General features: G+C 35.4%; 1 protein-coding gene across 1 annotated transcript; it reads left to right on the top strand.

Annotated features, from left to right (window-relative positions):
- Positions 1-5,048: 5,048 nt before the first annotated feature.
- On the top strand, positions 5,049-15,831 carry LOC145821514 (uncharacterized). Its single transcript, XM_082918036.1, has 3 exons — positions 5,049-7,216; positions 15,337-15,395; positions 15,482-15,831. Exons 1-3 carry the CDS (start codon positions 5,049-5,051, stop codon positions 15,829-15,831), a joined length of 2,577 nt encoding a protein of 858 aa, XP_082774162.1.
- Positions 15,832-20,947: the final 5,116 nt, after the last annotated feature.

Here is a 20,947-nt window from a genome sequence, read left to right as displayed (position 1 = left end):
AAAGATAAGTATAATTTTTTTTTTAGAACATGGGAAACATCTATATAATTTGGTAGAACGATTTTCAAAAATATGTATATTTTTGTCCTACACAGCATCAAGAATGTACAAATGACGGACATTACTCGGTATATGCAAAATAAATACATCTCAAAATTAGTTGGGACATAATTTTGAATATGTTGCTAAGTTAAAAAAAAAAACAAAAAAAATTATTTGTAATGCCACCTTTACATTTTGACCTCATATTTGTAACGACGAATTTGATAAATTAATTTCATATGCCAAGTATTTTTATATCAATCCCGATTTGTAGCTCGAGACTTATGGGGCTTGAATGGCCCGAATCGAAAAACGACCACGTTTTGATTTTTTTTTTTTTTCTTTCTCTTTCTCGTTTTTTTCTGAAGATGCAGAAGCTGAAAGTGAAGAAGAAGATGCAGAAGGTGAAAGTGAAGAAGAAGAAGAAGAAGAAGAAGAAGAAGAGAAAGAGAAGAGGAACTTGTTCATCTATCCCCTCTCTCTCTCTCTAAACTGTTGGTCTCCCCCTCTCTAACCATGTGGTCTAACCCTTTCGTCTCTCTCTAACCATTATTTTTTTTCTCTCTCTAAACCTTTCGACTCTCTTCCTTTCTCTCGTCTTCCACTCTCACTCTATCTTTTGGCTCCTTTTTTGAGAAGTAGAAAAACAAGGTCTATCTTATGGCTCCTTGAATCTGATCAACACATTATCATCATCAACCATTTTTATTTTTATTTTTTATTTTTTTTCTGATCTTGATATACTTAGAAAAAAAAAAAAAAAGAAGAAAAAAAAGAAGAAGAAGAAAAGAAAACAGAGTTTCAGTTTCAGAGCATCTTCATCTTCATCAACATCAACAACAACATCTTCATCAACATCAACAAATTTTTTTTTTTCATTCAGATCCAGATCTACTTAGAAAAAAAAAGAAAAAAAAAAAAGAAAGCAGAGAGATCGGTGATACCCATCGGCGCCGCCACCATCACCATCAATCATCTTTTCTCCTTCTTTGTCGCCTCTTCTCTCTTCCTCTTCCTCTTCTCTTCTCTACTCTCTTTTCTCTCTCTCTCTCTCTCTCTCTCTCTCTCCTCTTCTTCTGTCTATGTTTGAAAGAAAAAAAAAATACTGGCCAAAACGACGTCGTTTTGGCCAGTCGGGCCATTCGAGCTTCGTCAGTTTCGAGTTACGAAGCATTTTTGATTTTCATATCTTAACAAGTATTTTCATTCTATTCAAGAGTGCATGCTTTGAGTATGGGTGTTTTTGATGCTATGGTAGTGGGTGAAAAGCTACGGGAAAGAATAGAAAATTCAAGAGTGCATGCTTTTCGGTTTGGGTGTTTTTCTTTGGGTTGTGTGGCAAAAGAGAGTGCAGTAGCATGGGTACTTTTGCCAATTTGTGGGGATCATGTATTTTATTTGTTAAGTTCTTTCTAATTTTTTTTTTTTTTTCTAAAACATTGTGGTTCCAAGAGGTTAATTGTATGCAAGGGTGGAGCTATGCTTTGAACAGTGGTGTCAATTGACACCACTGAACTTCAAATTTTTGATAGAGCATGTATAAAAAATGATGAGCATTTACAAATTGAACCTAATGGGTCTAAATAAAATAAATTAATTTTTAAAGTTTTACAAATTGACCCCAGTTGGTGAAAAAAAAATCAAACTTTATTAAGAAATTTACGCTTCTAGAAACAAACCAAACATTTGTTTATTCCTCTTCATTCATTCGCTGCCGTAGTTGTGATTGCCGAGACTTTTGATCTAGTTTAGGCCCTTTGGTTTTTGATTGTGGCACCGAGGTTAGCTTTCTTTTACTCTAAAACTTTTTGTTGTTGTTGTTGTGTGATTCAATTGTGTTGATGGTGAGAGGGTAATTTTTGGGAAAATTGGGCCGAACTTCGAGTTTGGTTTTGAGGCCCAAAACGCAGTGGACTAGGTAAAAAGGCCGTACAGAATACTCCGGCCCAGAAGGGCAAAGTTACTCCGGCCTTGGGAAGAGATCGTTACTTCAGCCCGAGGAAGAGTGAAATTACTCCGGTCTGGAGGCAATTCACAGTTAGGCCGGTCTCAGAGTTAGTCCGGTCGCAGCATGTTCTGAGAAGGCCGGTGTCGGAATTAGTCCGGTCGTGACTTACATTGGTTAGGTCGGTCCGAACTTGTTACTTGGAAGTTTGATCTAAGCGCATCAAGGTCGAACAGGGCAGCCGAAGTAAAGAATTGGAGGAGAAGACCGAGCTAAGGATAGTTCGGCCTTCTGTGGCTCGGTATAGCCAAGTTTACTTCGGTCAAAAAGAAGTTCGGCCGTAAAGAAAACCATCCCACTTGGTTTAAGCAGTGGGGGAGGGTGTAAAAGGATAAGCATTATCCTTAAGAGATTGAATCCTAGGAGGACTCTGTATGGAGAAATACAAGTCCTACTAGGATTGTGCCATATGAAACTTATAAAAGCCTACAAACATCACCTTGGAGGAGGTAATTAAACATAATCTTTCTGAGAACTTAGAGCTTTGTCTATTTGTCAAGTTTTCTGACTTAGGCATCGGAGAGGTTTCCGGCACACACCCGCCGGCTAGCTCACGTTTGTGTTTTCAGGTGACAAAGCGACGTCGTACGGAGAAGCGTGGACTTGGTCAACAGGATTATACGAGGAGAATTATTTCCTCCCCGTACAGATGGGTTTGTCAATATTTGGAATTATACAGCAACTATGCCCAGGCGTTTCTTTTAGAGCTTATTAAGTTTTGAGATTTTCACTAGTTTGGGTTAATTTCGTTAATGTGATTTGGGAATATATGAATTTTACAGAGTATTATGTGAATGTTACGTTGACAGATTGTGTAGAACTAAAAATATGATATATGACATTGATGATGCTTTGTTAAATGACCCCGCTAAAGGAAATTCTTACTTGCGCCACTAGTTGTATGAATGCGAGTAGCGTAGTAAGAGTATTTTTAATTTTTTGAATCTCTCTCAATACATGTTTCTTCCTATATTTTTAATTTCATATTGTTAATGAATTTTTTCTTTACTGATATAAAAAAAAAATCATTTTATTCTCTATAAGGTAGATAGGAGTGTCTTGAGAAGAGGACTTCTTAAAGAAATTGTGTATGGCCTGATGATTTTTTAAGTGTGAAGTTGGTCCCTATTTTTTATAGGTTTTACGGGCCATGTCCTAAATTATTAAGAAGCTTGATTATTAAGAGCATGAACTCAAAATTTAAATAAATAAATAAAAAAATGAAAAAAAATCAAGTAGCTTGATATCATTAGAAATATTTATGTTTATTAAGAAATGTAACATCATTTTCAAGAAGAAAAAAAGAAAAGAAAAAGAAAGTAGTTATGTGGAAAATGTTTATGTTTTTGGGTGGATAAATTTGAACCCAAAATTTAAATTGGGTTCTGTTAAAAAAAAGTATGGTGATCTAAGTAGTTTATATTTTACTATTAAAATATAATCTTTTTACAGGACAAGTAAGAAAGAGAGAGAAAAGGTGGATTATAAGAGTGGTGTTATTTGTTTAAAGACTAAAAAATAGTTTGTTTGTTTGTCTGTTTTTTTTTTTTTAACAGAACTTTGTTATCCACCTCAGTGACAAAGCCCACATGACATATTCTTACAATAAATTACATTTTCTAATTTTTACTTTAATTTTATTGTGCATTTATGTTTGAGTAATTTTATAAAATTCATTTGAAAGTCAAAACTAACCAAATCTCTATTTATATATTTATCTCAAATTTTTAACAATGAATTTGATAAAGGGCAAATTACATTAATCGTCCCTATAGTTTGGAGTTCGTGTCATTTTGGTCCATGACTTTTCAATTGTGACATATTTGATCATAAATTTTGAATCTTATTTTAATTAAGGACAATTAAACATATTATTGCTCAATTTCAAGGGTAAAGTCGTCAATGTGATAAAAATATAAATTAATTTGACAAAAATAAATATCAAAAAAATATTTTTGAATTTTTAAAAATTATTTATACCCACCAAAGATAAAATTATGTAAAATTAATAAATCTTTTACACATTTATTTATTTATTTTTATCAAATTAATTTTTGTTATGTATTTGGATAATGATCATGTAATGTGTGGTTGTTAGGCTTTTAATGTGTAATCGATATATTTAATATATGAAATGTTTTTACTTTTGGATTTTTTGATTTAATGGATTGGTTTAATAATAATATCAAAATTGTCGCTATATTTGACTTTTAGAAAAGCAGAAATTAATTTAATGAAAATAAAAATAACCACCCACCACATGATCATCATCCAAACACATAATAAAAATTAATTTGGTAAAATTAATAAATGTGTAAAAGATTTATCAATTTTATATAATTTTATCTTTGATGTGTATAAATAATTTTTAAAATTCAAAAATATTTTTTTGATATTTATTTTTATCAAATTAGTTTATATCTTGAAATTGAGTAATGATATCTTCAATTGTCCTTATTTTGAACAAGATTCAAAATTCATGATCTTATGTGTCACAATTAAAAAGTTAAGAACCAAAATAACACGAACCCCAAACTATAGGAACCGTTAGCGTAATTCATCCTTCGATAAATTACTAGTTATATATGTACCAATTATCATGCATGGGTCAACTGTTTCTGGCTACTGAGCCTAGTCTCAGTCGGGATTCATTCTCTCTCTCTCTCTCTCTCTCTCCACAGCTAAACACCCAATCACAAAAGAAACCATATAGTTCAGAAAGCACCCATTTGACAAAAAAGAGGTTGCATTTTTCAGCTATTCTGGAAGCAAATCAATGATGTTGTTGCAAGCAGGTACTAATATAATATAACAAAGTTTGGTAATCCCCATGCTGTTAGATTCATATTGAAGAATCATTATCCCCTTCATTAACCATCAATTTTTTCACATTTTATCTACACTACGTATTTTCTTTCCTTTTTCTTTCTGCATTTAGTAAGTAATTATGAGTTTTTGATCAGTTGTTGGCAGTATGATTATAATGAACAAGAGGGGCACGATGGAGACGATTCCTCCAAATTTGAGGAAACTGTGGAAGGAATGGGAATTGCGAGGAATGATTCTACTTAGCCTCACTACCCAAATAGTTCTTGTCATTCTGGGCAATCGTAGAAAGTATATTGCCGGAGCATGGATCAGAATCATTGTTTGGACGGCCTACTTACTCGCCGATGCGGTAGCGATAATGGCCGCAGGAATACTCTCAAATAATCTTGGAGAAGTCTACAGGAAGGATTCTTTTGGTGCAGAGTATGAGCTACTAGCATTTTGGGCTCCAATGATGTTGTTACACTTGGGTGGCACAGATGCAATTACTGCTTACTCCTTGGAAGACAATGAGTTGTGGAAAAGGCACTCATTTGGACTAGTTTCCCAAGCAATGACCACAATGTACATCTTCGTTTTGGCTTGGACAAGGTCTCTATTTTCCCTACTCTTTGTTGTAATGTTCTATGTTGGGCTTGTCAAGTACGGTGAAAGAGTGTGGGTTCTATATTGGGCAAGTGACAACAAATTTAGGGACTCGATTCCAGATATCCCTTCTAGTGAATCCAAAGTTGTGGAGGAATGTAGATTGAAGCAATTGGAGGGGTACCATGTCACACCACATCAAACTCTTGAGGTTGACGTGCCGAGTCATTTAACCAATAGTATTCCATCATCACTACAATATCCTGATGGAAATGAATTACTTGCAGCATATGAGTTTCTTGAGATGGTCAAGCGTCTCTTTGCAGATCTTGTAATGGGCTTCCAAGATGGGTATGCAAGCAGGTCAATCTTCGAAAACCACGCCATGTCTGCGAGCAAGGCATTCAGGATAATTGAGATTGAACTAGGGCTTATATATGATTTGCGCTACACAAAGGCGAAGATAGTCTACTCTGCTTGGGGCATTGCTGGACGATTCATCGGAATATTTCTGACCCTCATTGTATTGCTGATGGTATCTTTGCATGAGATAATACTAGTCACAGAGAAACATAGCCACCACTCCGAGATTGACCGTAACATAACTTTGGTATTGTTGGCGGCCGCTCTTCTCGTGGAGTTATGGGCATTTCTGCAACTAATTCTGTCCGACCAAACCGCTTATTGGTTAGTTAAGCGTAAGAAAACCACCATCTTACGAGTAATCAAGTGCATTTCACATTCACTACTAACTAATTGGGCGATTCCAAAACGGAGGTGGTCGAATTCCATTGCTCAGTTTAGTCTGCTAAAATTTGCCTTGAGAGAAAATCCCCTCCCCTGCCTTAGCGTCCAAAAAATGTTAGGCATTGAAGAATTTCTAGATACTATCCAATACAAGAGTGCTCCTATATCACTCAGCAAAGTTGATTTAAGCGGCAGAGTCTTCAAAGAGATCCATGACAGTGTTAGGCAATGGACGGAAAGGTATGGGTACGACACAGATCTTAAAGCTTTATACGGGCAGAGGGGAGGCCGCACAATTGAAAGTCACAATGATCATGATCTTGCGTGGAGTGTCGAATTGGAGTTCGACCAGAGTATTCTTACTTGGCACCTTGCTACAGAAATCATGTACTACCAAGCTGGCGAACGTAAGGAAATAGGCAATTATTTGTCACGATATATGCTTTACCTCCTAGTCGAGCATCCTTATATGTTGCCACTTGGGATGGCACACAACAAGTTCCGGGACATTTATGCCGGGCTAGGGGACTTCCTTGAAAAGGAGGTGGACATCAGTAGCGACGCCAGTGCCAGTGCCAGCAGCCAGCAGCCAGCAGCAGAAGCTGGAAGAAGTGGCCGCTGCTGGTGGTGGTTGAAACTGCCACCACCCGCCGCCAGCAGAAGTATCCAGAAGCAACAGAAGAACAAAGACCCTGGAAGAGTAGTTGATATGCTGCTTCAAAAGTATGCACAGAAGAAACTGGAGAGGAGCAATTCTGTGATACTGCATGGGTGTAAGCTAGCATCACAACTTAGGAACAGAGGAAATAGATGGGAAATAATTGGTGAAGTATGGGTGGAAATGTTGTGTCATGCAGCTAGACAATGCAGGGGAAGATATCATGCCCAACAATTGAGACGAGGAGGGGAGTTGCTTACTCATGTCTGGCTTCTCATGGCACATTTTGGCTTGAATGATCACTTTCAGGTCATACCGCGTAGCCGCGCAATAGCTGATGCAGTTCTAAGGTAGATTAAACAATTATAAAGGAAGTCATAGCATTTATTATATTTTCTTTAAAAATCAAGGTAGTTCAGTGTAATTTAGCCAAATAATAACACCCTATTGAGTGTAATTCAGCTATTTGTGGAACTTGATTTGATTTAATGGTTTTGTTCTGTGTATTGTGGAAATGAATTTGTCAGGATTTGTGAAAATAATACCTACTCTTTTATTGGTTTATTGGTCTAAAACCGTAAATTTAGACAAAGTTATTTGGTAATTTTAGAATAATATTTCGCACTATTCATTTTATGATATATGTTATGCTGTCTTTCAAAAATGATTACAAAAGTATTTAGAATTATTGTTTTAGTCAATAAAAAATAAGTTAGGATGTCCCAAAAATTTGCCTAAAAATTATTATATATTTTCTCTTAGCCTCCGTTTGGAAAGTGGGTTGGCTTTTTAGATTTTTGACTTTTTTAGCTATTTTTTCCTGGGCTAAAAAGTTTGGTTTGGAAAGAGTTTTTTGATTTTTTGGCTTTTTTAACTTTTTTTGTGAGAGAAGAGTGTAATAATTATGGGTTGAATGTGATATTTTGTTTTTTGTGACTAAAATAGTCTATTTTGTATTTTGTAGCTAAAATAGCCAAAAAAGCTCCGTTTAGTCCTTTCCAAACGGAGCCTTGTGCGATTCACAATTTTAAACCATCAAAGTGGTAAAATTATTCGTTGCCCTTAGCGTACCATATGATTATGTTATCTACCAATTATCAAATACTATGCCTCATGTTGTTCATTTATGTCCTAATACAAAATTATCAGTTGTATCCTCTTAACCAATCACAACATTCTTACGATATAGCCAATATGGGTTCATGACCACTAAATAACTTTTCATAAGAATGCGTGTATTTTGCCCAACAATTATTACAACATGTAAGAATTCTAGAGATTAAATTTTTTGGTCTCTAAAAGTAAAAATTTTGTTACAAAAGACATTTAGCGATTAATTTCTATCGCATGAGGATAATCGCTAAAAAGTCGTCCCAAAAAGTCAAACATAAGACTTTTAGCGATAATTTTGAAAATTTTACTAATAAATACACTTTTAGGGACAAAATAATCTGGCTTCAAAAGAATTTATTTTTGAGACAAAAAATTTGGTCTAAAAAAGATAATAATTCATTACTAATATTCACTTTTTTTGCTAAAAATATAATAATGATACTTTTCACAACAAAAATATGTGGTCCTTAAAAAATAATTTTGTCCCTAAATTTTAATCTCTAAAACTTTAATTTTTTATAGTGAACTCTAATCAATTATCATAAGAAAAATTATTTAATATTTTTGAAACATTACTCTATTTCACTTACAAGTGACATATAACATTTTGTCTCTTCAATTTTAATACAAACTTAACTTTTTATCTCTTAAAAATTTTAAACAAATGTAACAAATAACACCCTATTGGATGAAGTATACGAGAAATTATATTTTGCTTTTGGAACAACTCTATGTGACGCTCCAATTTAAATTCGAATATTAAAAACAACTGATCCCACCACTTTTACGTCTGATTTGTGAAGACGTCAGAACATGGGTGAAGCAATGCGACAGTTGATTGGCTAAAACAATTGATCCCATGACTTTGTGTCTCATTTGTGAAGGCAACAGAACAAGTATTTACTGTGACATTTTGTTTGGATGGAAAACATATATATATTTTTTTTGTATATTTTTTAATATTTGGTATAATAAAGAATAAAAATCAACTGAAAACATCTTTTATAATCAACCAAGAAAAAAAAAAAAAGGTTATATTTGCTGAAAATATCTTCTACTTTTAAAAGATAAAAAATATTTTATAGACTAAAATTTACCAATATCACTACAGTATCGCCGCTCTAACCTCCACTAACATACCACTATCATTGAGACCATCACTATAGTTATTACCGTTGTTGCCGCCCCATCATCATATTATCACCTCCACCTTTACTTCCGTTTCACCACCACCATCAAATATAAAAAAAAATATTTTCTTCAAAAAAATGTTCTTTGAAAACAAAATTTTTATAAAAATATTTTTAATTTAAAAATGTTATTTGCCCAAACAAACTAGCAAGTGGTGTGAAGCAATGCAACAAAAATTATCAAATGACGAGGAGTTATTGATTGGTTTAGGAGTAGCGTCACATGGTGCTCCATATATATTATGATTGGTGAAAGGAATGAGACTCATAATTTTATATTAAATAATTAAAAAATATGACAAAATATAATAATTTGTGATTAATTAAACATATAATTACGTAATATTCTTGAACCAATTAATAATATATTTTCAAATAAGGATACAGCTGGTTTGGCTGGTTGGGTTATACGTACGTTTAATAATTTATGATTAGCAGTGACGTGGTGTTATTTGACCACACTTTGCTTGTTTTCACTTTTCAAAAAATACTTTTTAGAAAATTTTACTTTTTTATTTTCTGTGTTTTTTTGTTTTTACTGAATTTTTTTAATATTTTAAGCAATTTTTTTACTTTTTAGACACACCTAACATAAATACACCTAAAAAGTAAAACAAATTGTAAAAAAAATCTTTTAAAAATTCACTAAATACCAAAAACACAAAAAAAAAATTATAAAAATTCAATACATTTTTTGTATTTTTATGTATTTATTAATTTTTTAAAATATTTTTTTACAAATTTTTTACTTTTTAGATACATCTAGGTAAGGGGCATCTAAAAAAGTTAAAAAAATGTTTAAAATTTAAAAAATATTCACTAAAAATAAAAAAATACGAAAACCGAAAAGATCAATTTTCAAAAAACTTAATATAGAAAACTCAAATCAACCATACTGAATAATTTTTTTTTCCAAATAACACCTCATTGAATACAGCTGGTTTGGCCGGTCGGGTTACATGTATGTTCAGCTAGGATCTGCCACATCATTCACCACAAGGATCACATGATTCAGAATCGTTCGCGAATAAGTACGACCATCAACTCCGTTCGGTAAGAATTTGTTGAAACTTAGGCTCCGTTTGGTGGAGTTTTCAAAATCTAGTTCCACACTCACTTTTGAGTGTGGTGTTTGTTTAGGATTTTTAAATCATAATTCTACACTCATTTCTCAAAACTCAATTCAAAACATAATCATTACTTTTCAAAACTCATAACCAAACACATAATTCAAAACTCTTTTCAAAACTCCATTCAAATCAATATTTTAAAAATATTTTAATTTTGTTAAGATTTTAAATATTTTAATATTTAAATATGTTACGATTTTTTTAATTTTTTAATTTTTTTAATTTTTTGAATATTTTTAAATATTACGATTTTAATTTTTTAAATTTAAAAATATTTTATAAAAATAAATTCAAACTCTATTTTATAAAAACATTTTTAAATATTTTAATTTTTTTGTTATGTATTTGGTTACGATTTGAGTGTAGAGTTGTGAAAGTAGTATGGAGTTTCGAGTTATGTGTTTGGTTATGAGTTTTAAAAATAATTTTTTAATTGAGTTTTGTTTTATGTGTTTGGTTACGATTTAAGTGTAGAGTTTTTTTAAATTTAAAATATTAAAATTTTAAATTTTTTTAATTTTTTAAATATTTTAATTATTTTAATTTTTACGATTTAAAATTTTTGAATATTTATTTTAATTTTTTACTTATTAAATTTTTTAGATTATTTAAATTATTTAAATATTTATGATTTAAATTTTTTGAATATTTATTTTGAAAAAAAATTATTTCCTTTGTAGTATTTTCAATTAAAAAATTGATTAATGTTATTTTTTGTTAATAATAAATTTTTTAATTGAATTTTAAAAAGAGTTTGGTTATGAGTGTTGATCAAAATTTTCAATAATGTGAAAGTAATGTGTTTTGTTATGAGTTATAACAATTTGAATTAAGTTTTGAAAACTCTTTTCAAAACTCATAACCAAACAAATTTTCTTACTTCACATGTCAAATCAAACTTTCAAAACTCAATTCTACACTCAATTCAACACTTTATTCAAAAACCATAACCAAACAAATTTTCTACACTCAAATCATAATTCTAAAACACACAAACTCAAAATACAACTCATATTCTCAAATCATAGTTACAAAGCTCTACCAAACGGAGCCTTAATTTATTAATTTAAACTTGTTAAATTTTTAATAAATAAATTTAAATAAATTAAAGTTTGCTCGTAAATTGACTCGTTTATCTTTTATTATTTATATATTAAATAATATAAAAATATGTATAATAAATAAGATAAATATATTATTTATATATTTGAAATATATAAATATAAACAATAGTTAATTATAGATAGTACATTTATATAATAATGGTAGTATATATTATTATTTTAATAAAATATTTACTTTTTTTAATATATTTATATATATTGTATATGTAATTATTAAATTAAAATTTTAATTGTAACTTTAATCTTATAAACAAGTATAAATTTATAATTTTTTTGACTCGTTAAGACTCATAAACAAACTCAAATTCGAGTCAAGTGTAAACTAACTTAACTCAAGCTCAATTTATTAAATCTTTATTGAGCTTAAATTCAAACTCAAACTTATTAAAATTTTAATAAATAAATTCAAATGTATTAAAATTCATGGTTTGAATCCTCATTTTCACCTACTCATTTCAGTAAAGTGGGGTTGAATTGAACGGTGGACACAAATGGGGCATTGTCCTAGTCCTAGAGGACGTGATATGAGCTTTTTGTCCTTTTGTGTGGCTATGAATTTTTTATTTTTTTGTCATTTTTTGTTGCATCGAAAAAAAAATTAGTGTCTCGTGAGTCGTTAGGGGTGTAATTTTAGCCCAGTCCAGTTTGAGGACTCAAGGTGGGCCGGGCCCATATCGTGCCTTGAGGGCTCCTGTAAAAAATTGGGCCGGACCGAGCCGGCCCATTGGCTATAAAACTAGACCCAGGCCCAAGCCTAGACCCAGGAGTATTTGGGCTTTGGGTGGGCAAATGGGTCAGGCCTCGGGATCGGTTCCTGGGCCTGGGCCTGGAATTGGGCTTTAGGTGGGCTTGGGTGGGCCTAAATAATTCTTTAATTTTTTTAAAATTTTTTCTACCAAAATTTTGTTATTTTCCATTAAAAATAACACCGGGTCGGACGGGTCGAGCCTCGGACCAGGTTTTTTGGCGGGCCTTGAGTGGGCCGATGGGTCGGGCTACATGCCGGGCCAATCAGGCCTGGCCCATGAACCAGGCCAGGCTTCAAAACTATAGCGATCCCGGTTTTTCCTCCAGTGGTTATTGTAATCCGGACTTGGTTCCGTAGATGTCAGTTGTTGTATTTGTTTCTTTCCATCCTTTAATACTTTCTATTTGAGTTATAGGATGCGTTTGACAGGTTTGTTACAGGTTGGTAGTGAGTTTGAACCAAGTGTTGCTGCTCAGAATTCTGTGCCTTCGCTTGAGCGAATAATTTGTCGCTCGAGCAAGCTCTTTGTTTTAGATCCCTCGCTCGAGCCAGGGTTCCTTCGCTCGAGCGAGAGTTGAGTTTTGTGTCTGGTGGCTCGAGCGAGAAGTCTTGTGCTCGAGCGTGCATCTACGTCTCATTTTGACCTGAGAGTTGTATTTCTTGGCTCGAGCGAGCTTTCCTTCGCTCGAGCGTGCGTTTGAGTTGCAAACCTGAAGCTTCGTGTTGTTCGCTCGAGCGAGGATTTGTGCGCTCGAGCGAGATTCTTTTGTGTCTCGTCGCTCAAGCGACCACTTCTTTGCTCAGCGAACCTCGAATATATCAGTCGCAGCAACTTGTTTCTTCTTTACTTTTTTATCTCCTTTTGTCTCTAAAACCCTAGATCGCCTGTCTCTCTCTCTAAACCACCACTTCTCTCTAAGATTTCATCTAGTTCTAGTGTGTTTCTACCCTTGGTCCTTTGAATAAAGTGTAGAGCTTGGTGTGGGCTATCTTTCAATCCGAAAATCCTTAAGTTTGGAGCACTTCGAGTTTCATCATCTTCTCCATTTGGTCTCTCCATTTAAGGTAGGGATGTCCTACTCCATCTTATGGGTTTTGATATGAATTTTAGTCATTTCGATTAGTTGGTATTGTTGAGTAATTTTTGGGAGAAGTTAGGATTTGATTTGTAATTTATAGAAGGTGGGTTTTCCATGTTTGAGTCAAATATGTGTTGGAGACTTGAAATTTGGGGTTGTTTATGAAATATGAGTGGAATATGAGCCTTGGAGGCAATCTTGTGAATAAGGGAAAAGTGCCTTAATTATTGTGATAAATTAATTTGTATAATTAATTTGGGGAAATATGAATTTGAGTTGGAAATCATGAAATTGAGAAATTATGAGGTTGGTTGGTGTAGTTGGATAAATTAATCACTCACCTATGAAAGTGTTGTTATTTTATCTGTTGATAAATTTATTATCTGTTTAGAGATAAATATTTGGGGCTATCGGTGGAGGATAGTCTTGATTGTTGTAGACACTACATGTTGATTAGGAAAAACTGAAACTAGTCGAACATGTTATGTCATTGAATATGACGGTTGGATTAATACAGCAAATATGTGTATTGATTAATTATTGTATGTGATGAAGTGCTGAAATACATTATATATGTATATTTGTTAGGGAGGACATAGGGGATGTACTCCAGTGTGTTGGAGGAGATAGGGGATGCACTCCACACACGCATGTGTTCATATACTTTAACACATTATTTATGTATCTTGTTTGGGAGGAGATAGGGGATGTACTCCATATGTGTTACTATAACACATTATTTATGTGTCTTTGTTTGAAAGAAATAGGGGATGTACTTCATATGTGTTCATATACTTTAACACATTATTTATGTATCTTTGTTTGGGAGGAGATAGGGGATGTACTCCATATGTGTTACTTTAACACATCATTTATGTGTCTTTGTTTGGGAGGAGATAGGGGATGTACCCCCTATATGCTTATATACTTTAACACATTGTTTATGCACTATTGTTCGGGAGGACGTAGGGGATGGGCTCCATAGATAATTAAGCCGGCTGGGGTGTCCGGGGTGAAAGTCCTGAAACCTTATAAATTGAAGTGCATGAATAAAGTTGTCAATTGAAGTATTAATTACATGAGTTGTAGCCTCGTTTTGAATTGTGGATAGTGGAAGTATTAATGAGTCGAGCTGTAGACTCACCTAAATTGTTGGGTTAGATAATGAACCATACTGAGGAATTGAATTGGATAAATGAGGGAAGTGGAGGGTAGCATGGATGTAATTGTTGTCGGGTGATGAGAAGGGTACGAATTGGTTTACATGTGTTAATCATTTCTCGAATGATAATGTTTTAGTTATTTCTCATATTGGGTTTAGTATATCTCTACTGGGTTTTGGCTCACCCTACTTGGGACACCATTTTCAGGTACAGGAGACGTGCCAAGTTCAAGATCTTTGCTTAGGAAGTTTTCGGAGTTGAACTACTTTGCTATTTGTTTTATTGATTACATGTAAATGCAAACCGAAGGCTTTACTGGTAAAAGAGTTAAAACTCTTCTTTTGTGTAACCAAGTAGCAACTTGGAAAATTGTAAGCCCGCAGGGCATTCTATTATTGTTGTAAACATTTGTTACTTATATGAAATCCTCTTTTATAATATTAACTCTGATGTATGTATGGAAAAGTGATCTATCTTTCGTTTATATAGAACTGTTAGATGTTGGATTTATGTATTATTTTGAGGGTGTTACAACTTGGTATCAGAGCGTACCGGGTTTGAATACTTTGGGTACGTGGGAAGTGGTTAGTACCACAGTGGGTTTGTCTCGCTTGTTAGAGACTTATGTGTAATGTTATGTGCTTATGTGATAACATGCTTATGTGATTATATGGGTGTGAGATTTAGTTTCTAGGATATTGATTGGATCCTTGGGTTTTTGGGAGTCCTGTTGGAAAGGCACTTGATCACTGTCGTTTCTGATTGGAACTCTAGCAACGCCACGGGACGGTCACTATTCGGAAAGTGCTTATGTGACTATGTGCTTATGTGGAATGAATTACAGTTGTCCATCATGTTAGGACGTGAGTGTGTTATCTTCGACACTTTTGTTAATGTGCTAATATCTTTGTTACCTTCACTAGGATGACTAGACGAGGAAGTTTTGATTCCCTCCTTCCACACGGGAAGAGTTGCAGAAACAGTTTGTGGAGTTACGCCAAGGTACTACACCTTTGGTACAGTTTGGGGCTTCGTTTGCTAACCTGTCGAGATTTGCCCCACAATTAGTGGAGACGGAGGAATTACGTTGTTTAGAGTTTGAGAGTAGGCTATGTGACGATATTCGAGAAAGGATTGCTGGGTCTTGGCATAGGAGCTATAGTGTGCTTGTTAAGGCAGCAGCTCATGTAAAGGTAGCAGTACTAGCTATGGGACAAAATAGGGAAGAGGCCATGGTTTTGAGTGATGGTCAGGTTAGGGAGGAGGCCATCTCAGTAACTCCTACGGTTTATAGGTACTTTAGGCCCAGTAAGAGGTGGAGGCGAAAACATGCTCAGTCCCAGGCTAAATCTTTTTCTTCGCCAAGGGTTTCGGACTCTTCTGTTGGGAGGTCCAGAGAGGTTCAAGTTTCAAGCTAGTCTCAGAGTAGGGGGTCTGCTGGTTGTTTCATATGTGGTCAGCTGGGCCACAAGTCTTCAGTTTGCCTACAGAGGAAGAGGGCAGGGTTGGTAGTTCGACCAGTAGTTACACCACCAGGATCATCTAGCCAACCAGGTTTTGGATCGATCGGATGCTCATTGGGGAAGCAGTCGTTGGGGTCCCCATCAGTTCAGACTTTGAACCAGTCAGGTACTTGGAAGCTGCTTACTTGTTGGGTGTGTAACCTGCCAGGTCATATGAAACGTTTATGTACCCAGCCAGAGGCTTCTTTGGGAGTCTTACAACCTAGTCAGGTTCAGCTTCATTCGACTAGGCAGGGGCAATACCGTTATGAGAAACAAACAGGCCAAATTTCAAGGGCCTCGGGAGAATCGAGTTCCCAAACCCCAATTGGGGAAATGTTCAGTTGTTCTAGGTGTGGCCAGATGGGGCATATCAGTAGTTCTTGTCCAAGGCTTATAAGCTCATAGGATATCTTGGGTTTGGGGATGACCAACTTTAGCGGTCCAACGAGGGACGGTAGCGGTGGTAATGCCGATGGGATGGTTTTGTTTTGACTAATCCGTTTTGTAATTGGTGAATTATCGTTTTGTAATCATTGGGTTCTGTTGTGTAACCAATGTGTTTTGGGGAGGTTGAGACATCAAAACTTTTGTTTATATATATATGCCTTTGCTTGTTAATTCCCATGGAATGGGCGGATTGGAGCATGTTGTGGCTCTAAGGTTTTATTAATATAATAAGTTGTTGTGAAACCGTAAAATTTTCGTAATAATGCATTTGTATGCGTGTGATGTGGTTTGGGAAAATGAGGGCTGGTGACCCATGTTTTGAAATTAGGAAGAATTATTGAGGGGTGCATATCCTGGTCAGGACTACTATGGGGTGAGAACAGTTATACTTGCCAGGTGTGCGGAATTTCACGGGTGTTCCCTAGTTGATCTTATGTGCATGGTAGAGATTTTAGTCTACTGTCGTGAGAACTCCTCGAGAGGATGTGAAGTGTGCGATTAACACTAGGCTTTGTATATTTAACCTGGTGTTTTACGGAGGCATAATGCATAATTTCGTTAGGAATAGACTTTTACCTTCATGGTAAGTAACGTCGCCGAATCTGTATACGTACTGGTTAGTTGTTTTACTTGAGATAGTGATAGTCCCTATTTAAGATTGCGGTTATTGGCATCGGGAGTGGCGTGTTGTGAGCAACTGGTGTTGTATCCCAGGTAGTAGTATAATGGATGTTCTCTTAAGTCTCAGGATTCTTTCGCTGTGTTTAAGTGCGTTAGGTGTTGTCACGACCCAAACCCGCCCCTATAGGTTTAGCATTGTAACTGGCCAGTAATCCTTGGACTACCGAAGGCCTCTGAACAGATTAACAAGATTAAGGGGCTAGCAGAAGCAAATACATAAATATATTTGTCCAATGAGCTATGTTGATTTATATGAAACAGAATATTTAAAAACTTTATATACAATAACTGCTAGTCAACCATATATTATACCCACACACATTACAATATTTTAAGTCCAGCCAACAGAATTAAAACAAGTCATACATATACATAGAACCAACAGAACTTGAACACAGGACACTTCGGGAACCTCTACGTGAGGCACAATGGTTGGCTGACAACAGAACATAGATTCAAACAAAAACCTTCAGGCTCGAGCTCTAGAATGCTCACCTATACATATATATACACACAGTGAGCTAAAGCCCAATGAATAACATTAAGGTAAAGGGGTTAGTGAACAAAATCCGAATATATCATAAGCAGAAAACAGACCAGAGCATAATAATTTCTATGTCAGAACATAATAATGATACATCCCATTGAACACATCACAGAACGTCTTCTGACTAGAGTAATCGGTTCCTAATACCGATTAAACACATATCACCACAATGAAGTGGCTAACGAGATCTCGTAATTACTTGTATGTCATGGACCCGCATTTTCATGCCGTCCTCTATGACTTGGGACTATCTATGGATACCATAATAGATTTCAAACTTGGGACGTTCGTTCATGTAAACAGATATCATTTCAGAAATCATAGCTTATCACATTTCATTTGGAACATAATTCATATCAACATATCTTTACAGAAATGTTACTCACAGTGGTTCCAGTAAGCGGTCAATCAATCCTCGAGTCTTGACCTATAATCACAAAATACATAACACAAGCATGTCTTATCATTACACATTCAAGTGGCCATTAAGGCTTAGCTTTCATTACATTGGTTCTTATTCTTTCTTACCACATTGCCTAAAACACACACACATACAGTCTCATAACTTAGTACATTCATTCCTTAGTGTGTTTCTAATCCGTAACCTCCTTAATATGGCTTAATTAAGGCTTAGGAATGCCTGAGATGCAATGAGGATGCCAAAACATGCCTTGGAACACTTGGTAAAATTTTCTGAAAATAAGGTCCCCGCTTGAGCATAGACTTCCTCGCTCGAGCGGACATGCAAAATGAGAGGGGCCGCTCGAGCGTGACTTCCTCCGCTCGAGCAACCTGCAAACTTGGAAAAAGTACTGGTTGGTCGAAATCCACGCCCAAGCTACAATTCCCACGCTTGAGTGTATCGACAACATGCAAAGGGTTCACTCGAGCGTCCAAGTGGTCGCTCGAGCGGAGAGCTCATGTCTGAAAAAAATACTGAGAGCTCGCATTCTCCGCTCGAGTGCAGGTTTCCTCGCTCGAGCGGACTGTAAAATTCTGGGTCAAAATAGGGTTTGAGCTTCAAAATGTGATTTTAATGGCTATACTCATGCAAAGCTTGATCAAAACACTTGGAAGGCCTTTCTAAAACACAATTGCATGATCACTCTCAAACATTTTGCTCAAAACTCATGGATTTAGCAAATTTGAACCCCAAAGCTCATGCATGGAAGATTTTCAAACTCCTTTCTTTTGTTCTACAAAACATGCAATGAAAACCATAAGCTCATGAAATTTTGAAACATGAAACATGATAATTTCTTGAAGATGATGAGTAAAACTTACATGCATGCAAAGATTTCAAGAGCAAAACCTAAGACATGAATGAACAAGGTATAATCCTCCATAAACATGCACACAAGCCATTTTCTTGCTCAAAAACCCAACTTCACTTCAAATTTTAGTAATTGATTCACCAATTTCTTAGTACAAGATGCGTGGAAGGTTGTCTACAAAAGAATAGGCTCTAGACTCTTACCTAGCTTCTTGATTTCAAACAATGAGAGATGGTCCTCCTAATTTCCTTCTTCTTCTTCAACCTCAAGAGCTCACTCTCTCATTCTCTAGTTGCACTCTCTCTCTCACACAAGAGACCAAAGAGGCAACCTACCACACCCCCTCACTCAGTTGAATATACACAACACACACCTCACTTTGAGCACCATACACGTGCACACGCATGCACACTTCCAACACACACACATGGGTTTTAATCCCCTACACTCAACACCACAAAATGCCTCAACACATTATACACTCAATCACATCTTGGATCATTAATAGGATTAGATTAGGTACCAATCATGCATTATTTAAATCAAACATAAGTAACCTTAATTTATTCAGGTTAGCGCGAAATTCAATTAATCCAAATTAGTTCCCATCAAGGTTCAATTTAATCACATGCGATTTTTACCGAACCGAATCAATTCTTAATAAAATTTGCCATGGTGTTCTAAAATTTCCAAATAACACGTCGATGTAATCAATTTCGATTTCGGGTGCCGATAAGGCTTTCAATTTTACATATTAAAGTGGAATTCCAAACAGATATTTCTACACGTAACAGATAGAAGGCCAAAATCATGTAAAATTCCATAATAATCCCATAATTAATTTTATCCGCTTAATTAACATCCTTGATTATTGACTAATGGCTAATTGCGGCCGGGGTTATTACAGGTATGTACCTTAATACTGGTTAGGTCAAGAGATGTTGTCGGTAAGGTTGGTTGGGTGTATAACCTATGGTTAGGGTGTGACCCGTGAGTAGAGTCACAGTGGTATGGTGTTTGTGGATGAAGGTTTGGGATAATAGCGAGGAGGGTGAGGACTCTTACTCTTCTGGAGAGTTAGGATGGTGAGCCTTTGAAAACCTTGTCGGCGACATGCGATTGTGCCAGGATTTGGTTCAAGGTGGTTGTTCAGCAGTAACAATGGCTAGTGGTTTGGCACGAAGGCTTAGTGTCTTGATTGTACTCTAGGGACGAGTGACAAGTAGGATGTGGAATAAAGAGTGGACCCTATAGGTCATTGAGGGATTCAGTGTGGGTGTGAGATAACTTGCATTAAGTAAGGAGGTTTTGCCTACTACGGTGCGTAATAGTGTTTGGTTCGTATGTTGTTATTAGATAATATGTAGAGGGGGATCGATCTTAAGGAAATCCCAAGAGAATGCCTTGGTAAGGCGATAATGTGGTTACTGATCGGATTAGGTGGTGTGATGTTTGTTATAGTTGGGTCACCTTGGTGTAGGTGTCTGTCGTCCAGTTTGGATAGCGGAAACACAAGAGAAGTAGTAAAATTGTGTAAAGTAAGTGAGGCACTCCGTCAGAGCTGTTTCGACTTGTTCGGTCCTTGTTTGTGAGGTGTAAGGCATGGGGATGTGCAATGTTATCCTCTATATCGTGGCGTTGTTGGAAATTTCGAATGTTTAGGGGTCCCTATCATGAAAGTTCTGTTCTTGGGTGTTGCATCGTCACCGTGAGTATGTCGGGTTTTGTGGGATGGTTATGTTATGATTTACTGGAGGGGCATTGAGTACTCTTCATAAACTAAAATGATTTTGAATCGAAACGTGAATTTACGATCCTTATTTTCGAGAAAATAATTTGAGAGAAATCTCTGTGTTCGACTATGGCCAGTTGTGAGTGACATTTTTAGTAGTAGCGGTTTGAGTCGGTATACATTTTGGAAAAAAAAATTTAGTGCTTTGAAACAAACGGAGTAAATAAAGCAATTTCTTTAACCTGGATGGAGTATCTTATGAGAAGTTAGATTTAACCTAGCCTGAGCTGCTGGCTACATATTGTGTGTCTTTGGCAAGAGCTCGAAATCTTGGGGCATTAACGTGCC

This window comes from Camellia sinensis, chromosome 3, assembly GCF_055761805.1.
Source record: "Camellia sinensis isolate YWXY chromosome 3, ASM5576180v1, whole genome shotgun sequence".
In the NCBI taxonomy this organism is placed as follows: Eukaryota; Viridiplantae; Streptophyta; class Magnoliopsida; order Ericales; family Theaceae; genus Camellia; species Camellia sinensis.
Note: the sequence above shows the minus strand (reverse complement) of the source record. Positions and strands in the feature narration are given on the sequence as shown.

Coding starts and splice junctions, on each gene's coding strand:
- LOC145821514 (XM_082918036.1), top strand. CDS start 5,049: ATGGAGACGATTCCTCCAAATTTGAGGAAACTGTGGAAGGAATGGGAA. Junction 7,217..15,336: donor ATAGCTGATGCAGTTCTAAG/GTAGATTAAACA, acceptor TACCTTCACTAG/GATGACTAGACGAGGAAGTT. Junction 15,396..15,481: donor CGGGAAGAGTTGCAGAAACA/GTTTGTGGAGTT, acceptor CCCCACAATTAG/TGGAGACGGAGGAATTACGT.